The sequence below is a fragment of the Hydra vulgaris genome, chromosome 03 (assembly GCF_038396675.1).
Source record: "Hydra vulgaris chromosome 03, alternate assembly HydraT2T_AEP".
NCBI lineage: Eukaryota > Metazoa > Cnidaria > Hydrozoa > Anthoathecata > Hydridae > Hydra > Hydra vulgaris.
Window position 1 is genome coordinate 20,278,860 of NC_088922.1, and position 15,537 is coordinate 20,294,396.

The 15,537-nt window shown below is 25.2% G+C and overlaps 1 protein-coding gene across 8 annotated transcripts; it reads left to right on the plus strand.

The window, feature by feature from the left end:
* The first annotated feature begins 8,819 nt into the window (after positions 1-8,819).
* On the plus strand, positions 8,820-14,063 carry LOC136078002 (uncharacterized). Of its 8 annotated transcripts, none has more exons than XM_065792597.1 (8): positions 8,820-12,010; positions 12,468-12,565; positions 12,670-12,800; positions 12,872-13,005; positions 13,222-13,291; positions 13,415-13,499; positions 13,587-13,739; positions 13,884-14,063. In XM_065792597.1, exon 1 carries the CDS (start codon positions 9,514-9,516, stop codon positions 10,426-10,428), a length of 915 nt encoding a protein of 304 aa, XP_065648669.1. In that variant the 5' UTR covers positions 8,820-9,513; the 3' UTR covers positions 10,429-12,010; positions 12,468-12,565; positions 12,670-12,800; positions 12,872-13,005; positions 13,222-13,291; positions 13,415-13,499; positions 13,587-13,739; positions 13,884-14,063. The 8 variants fall into 8 exon arrangements, with proteins under 8 accessions (XP_065648669.1, XP_065648672.1, XP_065648668.1 ...); XM_065792600.1 differs by having other exon boundaries at positions 13,226-13,291; XM_065792596.1 differs by lacking the exon at positions 13,415-13,499.
* The last annotated feature ends 1,474 nt before the right edge of the window (positions 14,064-15,537 follow it).

Genomic DNA, 15,537 nt, shown 5'->3' on the forward strand with positions numbered 1-15,537 from the left:
AGAAAAAAATTAGATAAGTGTTTTTACTAATTTATATATATATATATATATATATATATATATATATATATATATATATATATATATATATATATATATATATATATATATGTATATATATATATATATATATATAACTATGAATGCTGCATTGACTAAGGGTTTGGTATTTATTCATTATTCTTTGTTTTATATATTTATATATATATATATTTTTGTTATGCAAGGTACCTGGTAATTTTTGGAGGTGCCTGGCTACCCATGAAGGAGCTAGGTTAAATAAGGTAAAATGAATTAAGTCCCAGGCTATTTCAGTATGGCGTCACACTGCTCACCTAAATCAGCATTGTAAGATATATATATATATATATCTAAATATATATATATATATATATATATATATATATATATATATATATATATATATATATATATATATATATATATATATATATATATATATATATATATATTAGTAGTAGAAAATCACTTAACAAAAACTTTTTCCATTTAACACTGTGTTTCATCAACAAAGATTCATCAGAAATGTGATCAAGTTAATAAAACTTCAATTTATACCAAAATTAAATTACAGGAAGTTGCAAATGTCTTAACTACTGTAAATTTTCACACATTTGTGGAATTTGCTGACACTATTATAAAAAGAATTCTTTAGAAATGATTACTTATGCTATTTTTTTAAAATGTTTTTTTAAAAAGGGTAGATAATGTAAATATTATTTGAACTCATTTATTTTTATAGTTTTTTAGGAGAAACTTATTTTCGTGCCTACATTTAGAAATTAATTCCGATCTTTTGTTTAATAAGCATTCTTGATTTGCATGTGTAATTATTTCAAATTTTTCTTGTAGGCAAAGTATGCATTTTTTGGAAATATTGTTATATGCAGGCGCTGTTTTAAGGATAGACCAATTCAGTATAAAATCATCAATATTTTTTTCTTTTTATTCCCATATATATTTTGACAGCATGGTGTCTTTTGAATACTTTTTATTCTTGAAAGATTGCTTATGATTGGCAAAACGTTTTTTCCATTCACCCTCTGTTATGCCAATATATTGTTTATCAGGTACATTCTTAGAGGAAACAACACATTTAAATACCACATTTTTTGATAAACAATGTGGCATAACAATTTTGGCATAACAGAGGGTGAATGGAAAAAACGCTTTGCCAATCATAAGCAATCTTTCAAGAATAAAAAGTATTCAAAAGACACCATGCTGTCAAAATATATATGGGAATAAAAAGAAAAAAATATTGATGATTTTATACTGAATTGGTCTATCCTTAAAACAGCGCCTGCATATAACAATATTTCCAAAAAATGCATACTTTGCCTACAAGAAAAATTTGAAATAATTACACATGCAAATCAAGAATGCTTATTAAACAAAAGATCGGAATTAATTTCTAAATGTAGGCACGAAAATAAGTTTCTCCTAAAAAACTATAAAAATAAATGAGTTCAAATAATATTTACATTAACTACCCTTTTTAAAAAAACATTTTAAAAAAATAGCATAAGTAATCATTTCTAAAGAATTCTTTTTATAATAGTGTCAGCAAATTCCACAAATGTGTGAAAATTTGCAGTAGTTAAGACATTTGCAACTTCCTGTAATTTAATTTTGGTATAAATTGAAGTTTTATTAATTTGATCATCCATTTCTGATGAATCTTTGTTGATGAAACACAGTGTTAAATGGAAAAAATGTTTGTTAAGTGATTTTCTACTACTAATATAATTGCTCTGTTCTTTTAAGAACATTGAGCACTCTATTGTGTAGAATACTTTTTAAAGTTGTTTAAATATATATATATATATATTTATATATATATATATATATATATATATATATATATATATATATATATATATATATATATATATATATATATATATATATATATATATATATATATATATATATATATATATATATATATATATATTTATATATATCACAACAATCAATAGATTTGAAAGTTAAAAACAAAGTTACTTTTATATTTTCATCAGCATCATGTACCCTGAAAATTGAATTCCTATATAATTCTGTATTTTTGTTCAACATTTTTTTACTACTTCCATAACCTGCTAATAGTAATCGAACTTTTGAATACAGACTGCAATCTGGTTCAGGAAATTCATGAACTAATACATTATCACTTTTTAAATCACAGCTTAAGATACTTTGAGACTGAAGATAATTCAAAGCACCACTGATCTTAAATACAAGAATTATGAAACATTACACTAAAAAACAAACCTAAAGTTGCTTGACATAATAATAAAATAACTAGAGATCAAAACAATAAAATTTATGTTATATAAAAACCTGATAAAGGGTTTCTTTAACTGCATACACTAGTAATTCAATTTCCTTTGCCTATATCTATCTAAATAATTACTAAGTGAACCTCTTGGAGCCAGATCAAACAACATAGCCAGTGGTTTTAATAATAATCCTTTAAAATTAGGTACATGATGATACTTTATTGATAAGACAACACTAAGTTCCTCACAAAAATGTCTATAAAAAATACTTAGATTTCAAATTTATATAAATATATATAAATAAGTAACCCTAACCCAGATGGAAAGGTTTAAAATTTATATGTATGTGGATATATATATATCTCCTTTTTAAAATCATAGTTTTTATATATATCCTTTTTAAAATCGTAACTTGTTTATATATATAAATTTAAAATCTGTGTGTATATATATATATATATATATATATATATATATATATATATATATATATATATATATATATATATATATATATATATATATACATATATATATATACATATATATATAAACATATATATATATATATATATATATATATATATATATATATATATATATATATATATATATATATATATATATATATATATATATATATTTATATATATATATGAAGACCACACGGGTAAACCCACAGATGTCAACATTTTAAAAATTTCAAGTTTTAATTATTTTTATGATATTTTAGTACTAAGCTATTTTAATTTGAAAGTTTATAACAAAAAAACTATGTTTTAAGGTTCTATGTTCATTTAAAAAAAGAGGCAACTTTGAAACAACTACTGTTGTCCAATTTTAACCACTTAAACATTGGACAACAGTATAAAAAACATACTTGCCCAAATTATTTATAACTAAACCAATAATAATAAACACGTAAGTCACATGACTTACTTTTATCCTTAAGAAAATTACGTCGGATGAAGTAAACAACATTATGTTCACAGAAAAACATTTAAAAAACAACCATATATATTATATTATATATATATATATATATATATATATATATATATATATATATATATATATATATATATATATATATATATATATATATATATATATATATATATATATATATATATATTAGGGGTAGTCATTTTGAGGGAATTTTTGAAAACGAAGTACCCAGCTAAAGTTGGAGCAAATATGCTAAAACTTAGTCAAAATTTTGTTTAGGTCAATCGGGTGACTTTTAAGTCCTCCTCAAGACTAAAGTTGTTAAGAAATTGTTCTTCAAAAAAGGAAAAATAGGGTGTGTTTAGGGTGTTTGAGGGGGATTTAAATGAAAAAATTATTTCCAAATTTATTTTTTGTTTGTTTGTTATTTGTTATCTATATTTTCATTTTAAAAGGGTATGTCATCATTTTTTTTACATATTCTCGGTTAAAACAATATTTAAGAAATCAAAAAATGAAAAGTTTAAGTTACGCAAGTGGTTATGAAATCAACAAATTATGTTATCAACCAAAAAAACAAACTATTTTGAACTAAACAAGTAATTTACGATTTAATAAAAATCTTTACAAATATTATCAAGACAAAAATTATGCATTAATTGAAATAAGTATTTTAAAATGAACAATAATTTCCTAAGTCTACAATTTCCTTTTTTTTAGTTTAGAGTGTGACATCAGGCTTTCTGATTTTTTTTTTAATATTACTTTTTCCCACACCAAAAACCTTGAAAGTTGACCTTACTTTGTCGACGGTTAAAAGTCTGTTCTGCTTGTCATCTTCATTTTCGTATCTTTGCACAAACTGCTGCATCATTCCGATTGCTCGTTCAGAATGATCATTGACAACAATTAACATTTTGCCAAAGTTTTCAAAATTCTTAAACGAAGACTGGGTGTGCCAATATTGGGGTGGAAATGACAACCAGTCTTTCACTCTCTGATTATCCAACTCTATCATTAAAAAAATTAAATATGAAAACTCATTAACCAAAAGAGAGATAGTTGGTACCTTCATATTATTTATGATATTGATCTCGTCTATTCGTTTTTTGCTTCTATGTTTAAAAAAATCTTGATCAAGCATTTGGAAGGAATGCAAAGCATCTGCAATGGCTGTTTTTTTATCCATAGAAATATTTTTATCTAAAAGAGCCAAGAGAATAATTGTTGAATCAAGATACCATGTATGCTTATAAAGAGATGCTAACACAGCGTCTACTACCGGATTGGAGCAAACTTTCTTATACTCATTCCTCTGAAAGATTGCATCAAGATCAGACGCAGGAGATTGAATCGCTTTATGTGCTTGAAGGTACCACCTTGTGTAAAAACATACTATGAACTCGCAGACGAGTTTTAAATCATCGCGAGTTCAAATAACCTTGTCTCTAGTTGTTCCTCTGTATTTATTTCTACTCAAATCTAAATACCTATTGTCCATCTTCATTAGGTTCTTGATAATATTTTTATCTGACATTACTTGAAATCCCGCTTTAAGCTATGTTCTTTTAATTAAGCCTAAAATGCATTCACGATCATCTACTTACATCTCTTGTAACCCTGAATTTTGTTGGGAGGGCATGATAAAATTGTTGACTTCTTTACATTATGAGGAAGTAGTGATCTTCTGTAGGCAATGTGTAGAAGAATATCCATTCCAGTAGGGAGTTGAAGACCTTAAGAAAAAAAAATCAATATTTTAATTTTTATCAAAAAATTTAAATTTCAAAACAATTTTTTTAAATTAGATATGTACATGTAATAGCTGGTTTAGCCTCATTTATGAAAAAAGGTTTGCTTTTGCTTGATCTGAGAAACCTTCTATTCCCAATATCTTTTACAATTTTTTTTTCCATTTTTGTATTCAATCTAAATAGATTTAACGGTTTGTAATTAGTTAAAAACTTCAATACAATTTACTTTATATTGTAATTCGATTAATAACAATCATGTAAATACGAAAGTTATTTACAAAAATAAAATAATGTAACGCAATTTCAATTTTTTATAAAAACTCTTGGTGACTTAAAAATACAGTGCAAGATCTTCAGCACATTTTCTTCTGCATTATTTTATAAGAATTTTTTTATTGTTGCCTATTTTCATAACCTTGCGTAACATAGTATTTTCATTTTTTCATTTCGTATATATTGTTTTAACCAAGAATATGAAAAAAACATGATGACATACCCTTTTAAAATGAAAATATAGATAAAAATTACAAAGAAAAAAAAAAAAATGGAGATAATTTTTTCATTTAAGTCCCCCTCAAACACCCTAAACACACCCTATTTTTCCTTTATTGAAGTACAATTTCTAATCAACTTTAGTCTTGAGGGGCATTTAAAAGTCACCCAATTGACCTAAAAAAATTTTTGACTAAGTTTTAGCATATTTGCTCCAACTTTAGCTGGGTATGTACTTCGTTTTCAAAAATTCCCTCAAAATGACTACCCCTAATATATATATATATATATTTTTAAACATCTTCGCTTCCAACAAGGCTGCAAGCAGCCACTAATTAAAGTTGGAAGTAACTGAAAGAGAAAAGATGAAGATTGTAGAGCAAGATAACGATTGACGGACGACTTAAGGGATTGCAAATTATATGAATTAGGAAAGCAAGATAAAGGAAGCGAATTCCAAAGTACTGATGTTCGAGGAAAAAAGCTAGAAGAATAAGCGTTTTTGGAGCACTTAGGAACAGTCACAGAAAAAGGATGAGACTTAATTGAATTACGAGTAACAAGAGAATGAATTTTAGTAGATGGCACAAGAGACGCTAGCTCTTTAGAGCAGTGCCCATTATAGTATTTGTAGAAAAGAGAAAGAGAAGCAAAACTACAAAGATGTGATAATGGTTAGAGGTTGGCTGCAAAAGCAGGTCCAACTAGGTTTACAATGCGTTTTTGCACCTTGTCGAAATGAGAAAGGGCATCATTAGAAGAACCACCCCAGATATGGCAACAGTATTCCATACAATGCCAAATTTGAGATTTACAGAGATAGAGTATAAAATCCGAAGTAAGAAAGTGACGAGGTCGATAAAGAGATTTTGCTAATTTTATATATATATATATATGTATATATATATATATATATATATATATAAATATATATATATATATATATATATATATATATATAAATATAAATAAAATATATATAAAAATATAAAAAATAAATATTTATATATATATATATATTATATATATATATATATAAATAATATACATAAATAATATTATTTATATATATATATATATTATATATATATATATAAATAATAAATTTTTTTTTTTATAATGACAAAAATTTTCGCTTGAACTATTTCATCTTTTGTTTTTATTCATAAAGTGTACCTTTTGTATCCTTACAAAGTAAAAAATCGATTCGATAAACTGATTTTGACTGTTGGGAACAAATGGTCTGATGATGATTCTACACAGCATGATTTTTAATTAAATGTAAAAGATATCAAACTGATTTGCAATTTATATGTTCTAGATTGATTTTATTATCTAGTTCATAAAACTGAAAAACTTGACACCATTACTATTTCACTACTAATTAGAACTCTGTTACATTCTGTATAGGCATGACACCTATCGAATGTGACAGAAACATGGCCATTGCAAATCAAAAGTTTCTTTCAGAAACACTAGACAATCTCACAAAAAACTGTAACATTTCAATATTATATATAAACATGACACATGAAAATTTTTTGAAATTTGCAGAGTTTCAAAGCCAAACTTCTTTGTAATTTGTTCATTTATGTTCACTTAGAGAAATTGAAATATTAAAGGCTAGTTAAAATTTAATTATATGGAAAATTAAAAATGTTTAATTTTATTTGTGTAACACCCCATATGTTTAGATCAAAGGTCGAAGTGTTCACAATTAGTTTTGTATGGTTTATACAAACTTGATATAGAGTGATGGAACACAGACATCATGGAATCATCTATGGTAAATAGATGAGGTTGGGGAAGAGATAAGGTTGATATGGTATTTTATATAATACTAAAAAAAAACATTCATATAATTATTTGTTTGAAAAGAGGGAGGAGGGGGGGATGGCTTCATTATCCCATTACACACATAGTACATTGTGGTTGTATATTACAATGTGTTACCATCTACTTTAAAAAAAAAAAAACTCTAAAAGGTTACATGCTAATGTGGTTTATGAGTTGATGAATTTACAATGGAAAAATCACAAATGGCCAAAATGAGTGTCTTGTTTTCAAAAGAACACAGTGAATAAATAATCCTTGTATTTAGCACAAAAACTGCATTTATATATTGTATTAGGACTAAAATGTCAAAAAAATATACTTTTAATTAAATATATTATCAATAATCAGATATCTAATGTCACTAAACACTAAATTTTATTTTTCTCAAAATAAGAAAAATGTGACATCTGTGGTTTTACCCGTGTGATCTACATATATATATATATATATATATATATATATATATATATATATATATATATATATATATATATATATATATATATATATATATATATATATATATATATATATATATATATATATATATATATATATATATATATATATATATATATATATATATATATATATATATATATATATATATATATATATATATATATATATATAAATTTATTTATTTTTCAAGTTTTCCAATAAAATGTTACATTTAAAATGTAAATGTTTTTTTAAAAATAAAATTATTTAAAAGAACAAAAAATTATGAGAATTTTTTATTCATAATTATTTGATAGACTTTCTTGGAAAACAAACCCTCAATCGATGTAGTAGCTCTTTCTTGTTGCAGCAGGCTATAATATAATCGATGCAGCAACACTCCTTTGTAGCAGCAGGTTTTAAGATGGTCAATATAGCTGCACTTCTTTGTAGCAGCAGACTATAAAATAGTCAATATAGCAACACTGCCCTACTTATAAAATAGACAGTAACTCCAAAATTTCCATTCTAAGATATTCTTAAAAACAAAAAACGTATTTAGCTAACTAGTCAGCTTAGTACATGTTAGACACTTTTAAAACACTCCACGCATGTTTGACAGTTAAAAAATAAATATGAAAACAATCAGAATGCTTTTATTAAAAACATACCAATAAAAACATTTTGAATATTTTTAAAAACATTTAGAATGTTTTTAAAAACATTCTAAATGTTTTTAAAAACATTTAGAATGTTTTTAAAAACATTCTAAATGTTTTTAAAAACATTCTAAATGTTTTTAAAAACATTCTAAATGTTTTTAAAATTAGCTTAGATTTATTTTGTCTAAAAAAGTGTAAGAATTGTTTTTCACATTTTAATGAGGCTGAATAGTACACAACATTTTTTTTTTATATTCAGTAGCTTTTCATACTTACAGAATTGTTATTTCAATTTGTAATTTTATTTTCATTTGTAATTTAGGGTGTTATAATGTAACAATAAAATGCTTAATGCTTAAAAACTACATATTAAATTTCCAATAAAAAATTTTTAGAATTAAAAACTACCCTCTAAAAAATGAAGCGTTGATTTGATGTTGATCAACGTTGATTTTGCGTTGATATTAGCGATCAACGGCGATCAACCATAAATGGATGTTGTAGCAACAGCAATGTTATCAACAGCAAATCAACGTTTATTTACAAACACTGAGCGTTCGTTGATTTACTGTTGACAAAAAACAAATTTATTGAGCCGTTTACTAACAGTAATTTGCTGAGCATTTTCTGCTGGGATTTTTTTGTTATTTTTGGTGGTTATAAAACGTTTGTTCAAATTTTAATTGTATTATACGGTATAAAATGAGTATAAACTTATTGAAAAACATATATTTTATTAAGTAATTATTTTTTCAGTTCTTGAATAAAGGTTATCCTAATGAAATTAGGGTAGTTTTTTAACTATTTGAGGATAATAGAACATCTTAATATAAATATTTTAACAATTTAACATGAAAAAGTCACAACTTAGCAGCAATTTGGCTTATTAATGCTTATTATAATAACATTACTATTATCATAGCAAATTATTAATGGCTGCAAGTATTTGCCTGATAAATTCTGACTGCAAACTTAAATCATATAGTACAAAATGCAATTTAAATTGATTTTTTCTGTATAAGAATAATAATGCCTTTATTTTTTTTTCTTTTGTGATGTAATAAAATAAAGATAATAATGCCTAAATATGACAGAAGCCTATATATGAGAGAATTTATGAAAGAAAAACGAAATACTGAAAAAAGAATAAAATATCTTCTTGAAGAGTGCAACATTGTTGGTAGAGGAAATTGCATTCATGTAGATTTAGACATTCAAAAGATTTTTGAAGTTTCTGAAGATGCGCACAGTGATATATTAATGTTTTCAATCACTTCGCCAGAAAATAAATTTTGTTTAAGTAAAGTTGAATCTAATTATTGTGATGTTGACGACATTGCATTTAAAAATAGTTTATACAGTAGTATTGATACTCTAACTTCAACAAAAGATTTTTTATATGAGTGGTTATTAAAATACTGTATAAAAGATGATGCTTTAAATGCACTTTTATTTCACTTAAATAAATTTACTCCATCTATACCAAAATGCTGGCAGACATTACAAAAATCTCTTCAAAAAGTTAATGTTTTATATGTCAGTGGAGGTGATTATATATATCTTGGAGTTAAAAGTGCAATTGATTATTACATATCAACAGTTGGAAATAAGGAAAAGCTTGATCTAATTGTAAGTATTGATGGTGCACCTATGTGCAATAGTAAAAAGACTTCCATTTGGCCTATACTAGTTACAATTAACAGAAAAGGATCTTATGCTGTTGCAATTTGGCATGGTCAGGGAAAACCAAACAATTTGGATGAGTGCTTTGAAGATTTTATTCTTGAAATGAAAAAATTGCAAACTAATGGGTATAAACAGCTGCTGGTGACTATTAAAGCTTTTGTTTGTGATGCGTCTGCAAGAGCATTTGTTAAATGCATTATAGGGCATAGTGCCTATCATAGCTGTGAAAGATGTATGGCAGTTGGCACACAAAAACATGGCGTAAGATTATTGGAAACGACTACTTTACTTTGTACTGACATTTAAAAATAATTTTTATAAAGAAGGTCACCAGCTTAAGAGTCTTTCTCCACTTGTTCAGTTAAATTTCCCAATGGTAACTGAATTCCCATTAGACTATATGCACCTTATATGTCTTGGGGTAGTTAAAAAACTTCTAATAAACTGGTGTAAAGGTCCCTGATGTATTAGAATAAGTCAATCTGTTAAAGACAGTATTTCAAATGAACTCATAAATTTACGAAGTTATACACCATCCAATTTTCAACATAGACCACACTCTTTATATGAACTTGAGAAGTGGAAAGCAACAGAGTTTCGATTATTCTGCTTTATGCTGGACCTGTTGTTTTAAAAAGGAAAAATAAATAAAACTATGACATATTTATTTCTCTTTCAATTGCTATGCACATACTGCTTTCTAATAAAATGGCCAAAAATGAATTGTTAGTGGCATTTGCTAAACAGCTGCTTATATAGTTTGTCAGAGAAGTACAAATTTTGTATGGGGAGATCTTGGTAACATAAAATGTTCATAGCATGATTCATTTAGCTGATGATTGTGTTAACTTTGGGGAGAGTCTTGATCATCTATCAGCTTTTCCTTTTGAAAACTTTTTGGGTTGAATTAAAAAAATGGTGCAAAAATCACATCAGACTGTTGCCCAAATAGTGAATCAATTAGATGAGAGAAAAAAGTTGGATATTTTTCTTAGAGAAAGGAATGGTAAAGAAATTTCTGCCCAAGTGGTAAATAAAAAGATCACATCAAATCTATGAGACAGAGTTTATTTTATTCAAGACAAAGGGTTTATTTTAGTAGAAGAGGTTTTGGTAGATCTTGTAAAATGCAAGGCTCTAAATCCTCATTCAGTTCGAAAGTTTTTTCCTGATTGTTTTGAAACATCTTATTTAGACGTTTGTTATGTAAATTCATTAGCCAACCTAAAAACAATTTTTCCGAAAAAAAAAGAACTTTTGAAGAAAGGCTTGATGATACCTGTTTAAAAAGGTGGTTATGCTTTTTTTGTGCTTAGACATTGTGATATTGCTTATGATCACTGATTTCTTGAATTAAAAACACAAACTTTGATTATACTTGCAGACCATCAATTTTTAAAGAATGTCTGTGCATGTGTCATTTTGTAAAATTTGTTGTAAATTTGTCAAATATGTAGTTCATTGAACAAATTTAAAGTGAGTTTAATGCATTTTAATTTATAAATTTTTTGTGTGAAACAAATACCTGGTATGTTTATAGAAATAATAAAATATTTACACTGGTGTTTTACATTAATAAATCTAAAAAGCGTTTTACAAAGTTCATTGTTTTTAATCTTTAATGTATATTTAATTTTATTTTGTAACTTATATAAGATTGTTTAGAATTAAATTGCACAAGAATATTGAAATTTTATTTGCCATTGTTGAACTTTAAATGGAAAAATTAAAGAAGTGGAAGTGATTGCTAAAAGTTGGATGAAAAATGATGGGAAATGCTTCTGGCTGCCATTTAAAAGTTCCGCTGCGATTCGTAAAGCTGTCACAACCTTGCAGGCATCAACCTCTGATTGGAAGATATACCCTGCTAGGATTTTATACACTACAGGTTTGCATATTACTATAAAAAAATGTAAAATAATTGAATTAGATATTGAACTGTATGTTTTGACCAGGGCACTGAAGAGGATAATCATGTGCTGGTGCAAATTTATTTTAGGCCTGCTTTACAATATAACTATAGTCTCATTTAATATCACTTATTTTAAATCCAATATTCCAACGGGCATTTGTTTAAATTATATGTTCTGAATGTCTTTAGAATGTTTAAAGAAGATTTCCAACGATTAAAAAAAGTTTTTTTAACTATGTTTTTAGTTTTTTTTTTAAACTTTTAGTGTTTTTTAAAAACTAAAAAATTCATTAATTTTCATGGGTTTTTCATTAAAATTCATTAATTTTTATGCGGTGCACCAATTGCACTCCATTCTTATAGGGCCTGCTTTTGCCGCAAAAATTTCAATTACATCTTCATTAGATATTGATAAATGATTTTACGTACATAGATTTGTGTTTATGAAGAAGCTCAGTCACACTTAGAGAAAGCAGCAGATACTTCAAATATTGAAACTGACATCGAAGAGAAAAAAGGGACAAAGCAAAAGTAAATTTTACTAAAATTAGTTCTTAACAAATAAAATATTTTGCAATAAAGAATTACACAAATCATGCACTTTTTTTGTTTATAAAGTAAAGTTTATATTAAAGGAGAAAGACAGCAATGACATTTTGTGAAAGTGATTAAGATATTGTGATTGGTGATGAAGAACTATACGGAAGATACTATTTTGATAGTTCAAATAGCTAAAGAACATCTAACGTGATTCCAAATATAGCAGGTTAACTATTTTTGTAAAAGTAAAATAATGGTTTGTTAAAATAAAATGCTTATTTTCTTACTGAATTATAGATGTTTTTAAATCAATATTAACACCCCATTTACACAGTAAAATAGCAAGCTTTTCAGTTGCTGAAAATAACAATGACTTCTCGAAAGAAACTAATCTATCTCAAGGGAAAATGATGTTGTCTTCAAATATATTGGTAAAAAAAAGTCCTAATGTTGCTTTTGTTCAAATTAAAATCTGTGTGCGTGTGCAGTAAAAAAATTAATAGAAATCAGAACTATATGTTATAGAATATAATTTTGTAGACAAATATTTTATAAATACATGTTTGTTGACAAGTTTAAATAAAAATCACTATATAATGTTTAAAAATTTTATTTAATTTTTGTATGTATAATTTATCTATACCTAGGTAGAAAATGGCTCTAAAAATTGTGTTTTGGATAAAGAGGATAGCAAAGAAAGACATTTGTCTTGCCAGGGTAAATTAAATAAAAGTTTTATTTATTTTTCCCATTTAGGTATTTTTTCATGGTTAATTTTTTACAAAATATTTTACATAAATAATAATAATATTGTTTATTTTACTACATTTTTTTAAAAAGATTTTCAAAAAAGATTTGCGTTGAGTTAGATGGCAAAAATAGATAAAAGAGAAAAGTGATTCAAGAGTCAATTTTAAAAATCCATGTATTGAAATTAAGATAATTTCATTCATATAGAATAAACATAATATGTGTTCTGACCCTTAAGTAATTTTTATTTTTTTAATAATAGATAAGTTCTCTTAGTCGTTGTGGAGGTAATATAAATTGGCCTTTGCTTTTGGAAAGTTGTTAATGAGGGAGGACGCTGGGGCCTGTTTTAATGTCTCGGGTGGTTCATTGAAGATAAATTTTAAAACATACACCCTGTATCATATGATAGTGGGTAAGAATGGTTTTATGCATTTTTTTAGATTTTTTATTTCACAGGAAATATATTTTGTTTATCCTAGTCAGTCATTTATGTAACTATTTGCTATAATTTCTGCAGTTTGATTTTTTTCAAATTTGATTTGAATTTTTGATTTAGATGCAATTACACGACAGCATCATGATGCAAAAATTTGCGAATGTTATTCAGGCATTTCGATCAATCAGGAACACGACTCAATCGAAAAGTTTTGAAAATGAACAATGCTGCAAACGCTAAATAAATTGTTTGAAAATGTAAATTTTGTGTTAAATTCAATAAAAAAACTTTCTTACTTAATGTAGTGCCTACTTTCTTTTATTATTCTTTTGAGTTAGCTTTGAATTGCTCTATCAATAAATTTTTTGCTAAATCCTTTATTTACAGCCTGTTTTTTACAAAACAAATTAAGATTTGAGCAATATGTATAAATTTTATATACAAATATTTTATATATATATACATACATAATATATATATATATATATATATATATATATATATATATATATATATATATATATATATATATATATAAATTATAAATCAGTAGAAAATCACTTAACAAAGTTTTTTTTCATTTAACACTGTTTCATAAATAAAAAGACTCATCAGAGTTTTTTATTGATGAGAGCATTTCTGATGAGTCTTTTTATCGATGAAATACAGTGTTAAATGAAAAAAAACTTTCTTAAGTGATTTTCTACTACTTTATAATTGCTCAGTTCTTTTAAGAACATTGAGCACTCTATTTTGTAGTATACATTTTAAAGTTGTTTAAATATATATATATATATTTCGTAAACTGTTGATATATATATATTTTTTATATATGCATCAAAAAGCGATATCAAAATACCGTCGGCTATTATAAAAATCAGTGTTGAATCACCAGGAAAAAATGATAGTTGATTAAACGTTGAAAAGCAACATTCGATCAACGTTTTTTGTAAACACCAAATCAACGTTGATAAGTGGCTAACATTTTGGACAAAAAATCAATATGGAATCAATGTTGACGAGAAACATTGAATCAACATCAAATCAACGCCTCATTTTTTAGCGGGTAAGGCTCATAAAATTGTTTGAAATTTTTTAATACATATATAGTAAACTCAAGTTTTTGGTTTGTGGGTGACCTTTTTCAACAAGAAAATCAAATTAATGTTTTTTTAATTACTTTTGTATAAATATTTATCGATTTATGGAACACGGGGTCACAAAAATGTCATAACCAAATATATAAATTTTTTATTTGAATGTTTTTAAATATATTAAAAATGCTTTTAAAAACATTTAAGAATATATATATATATATATATATATATATATATATATATATATATATATATATATATATATATATATATATATATATATATATTCAAAAGAATATATATATAGTTTAAAAACTGAATACATTTTATAAACTATTTAAGAAAATTCTAGGCTTCAGAAAGTCATTACTGCCTGCAAATACTACTTATATACCATTTTAAAAATTTTGTGATGTGGTTGACCTTTTTTAAAAATAAATCATAATAAAAATAAATTTTTAATATATTTTATATAATCTAAATTTGGTATATGTTGCTATGTAACTATGTTGTTATGTAACTATAAGATATTCCTTTTAAATGTTTGGGTAGAACTTTATATTTCTGTAAACATTCCAGTTTTAATATTTGCCTTTTAAGCTTATATTAAAAATGTACAAAAGACAAGGAGTTAAACATTGCTCTATATTAACAAAAATAACATTATTTAACAATTT

Coding starts and splice junctions, on each gene's coding strand:
- LOC136078002 (XM_065792597.1), top strand. CDS start 9,514: ATGCCTAAATATGACAGAAGCCTATATATGAGAGAATTTATGAAAGAA.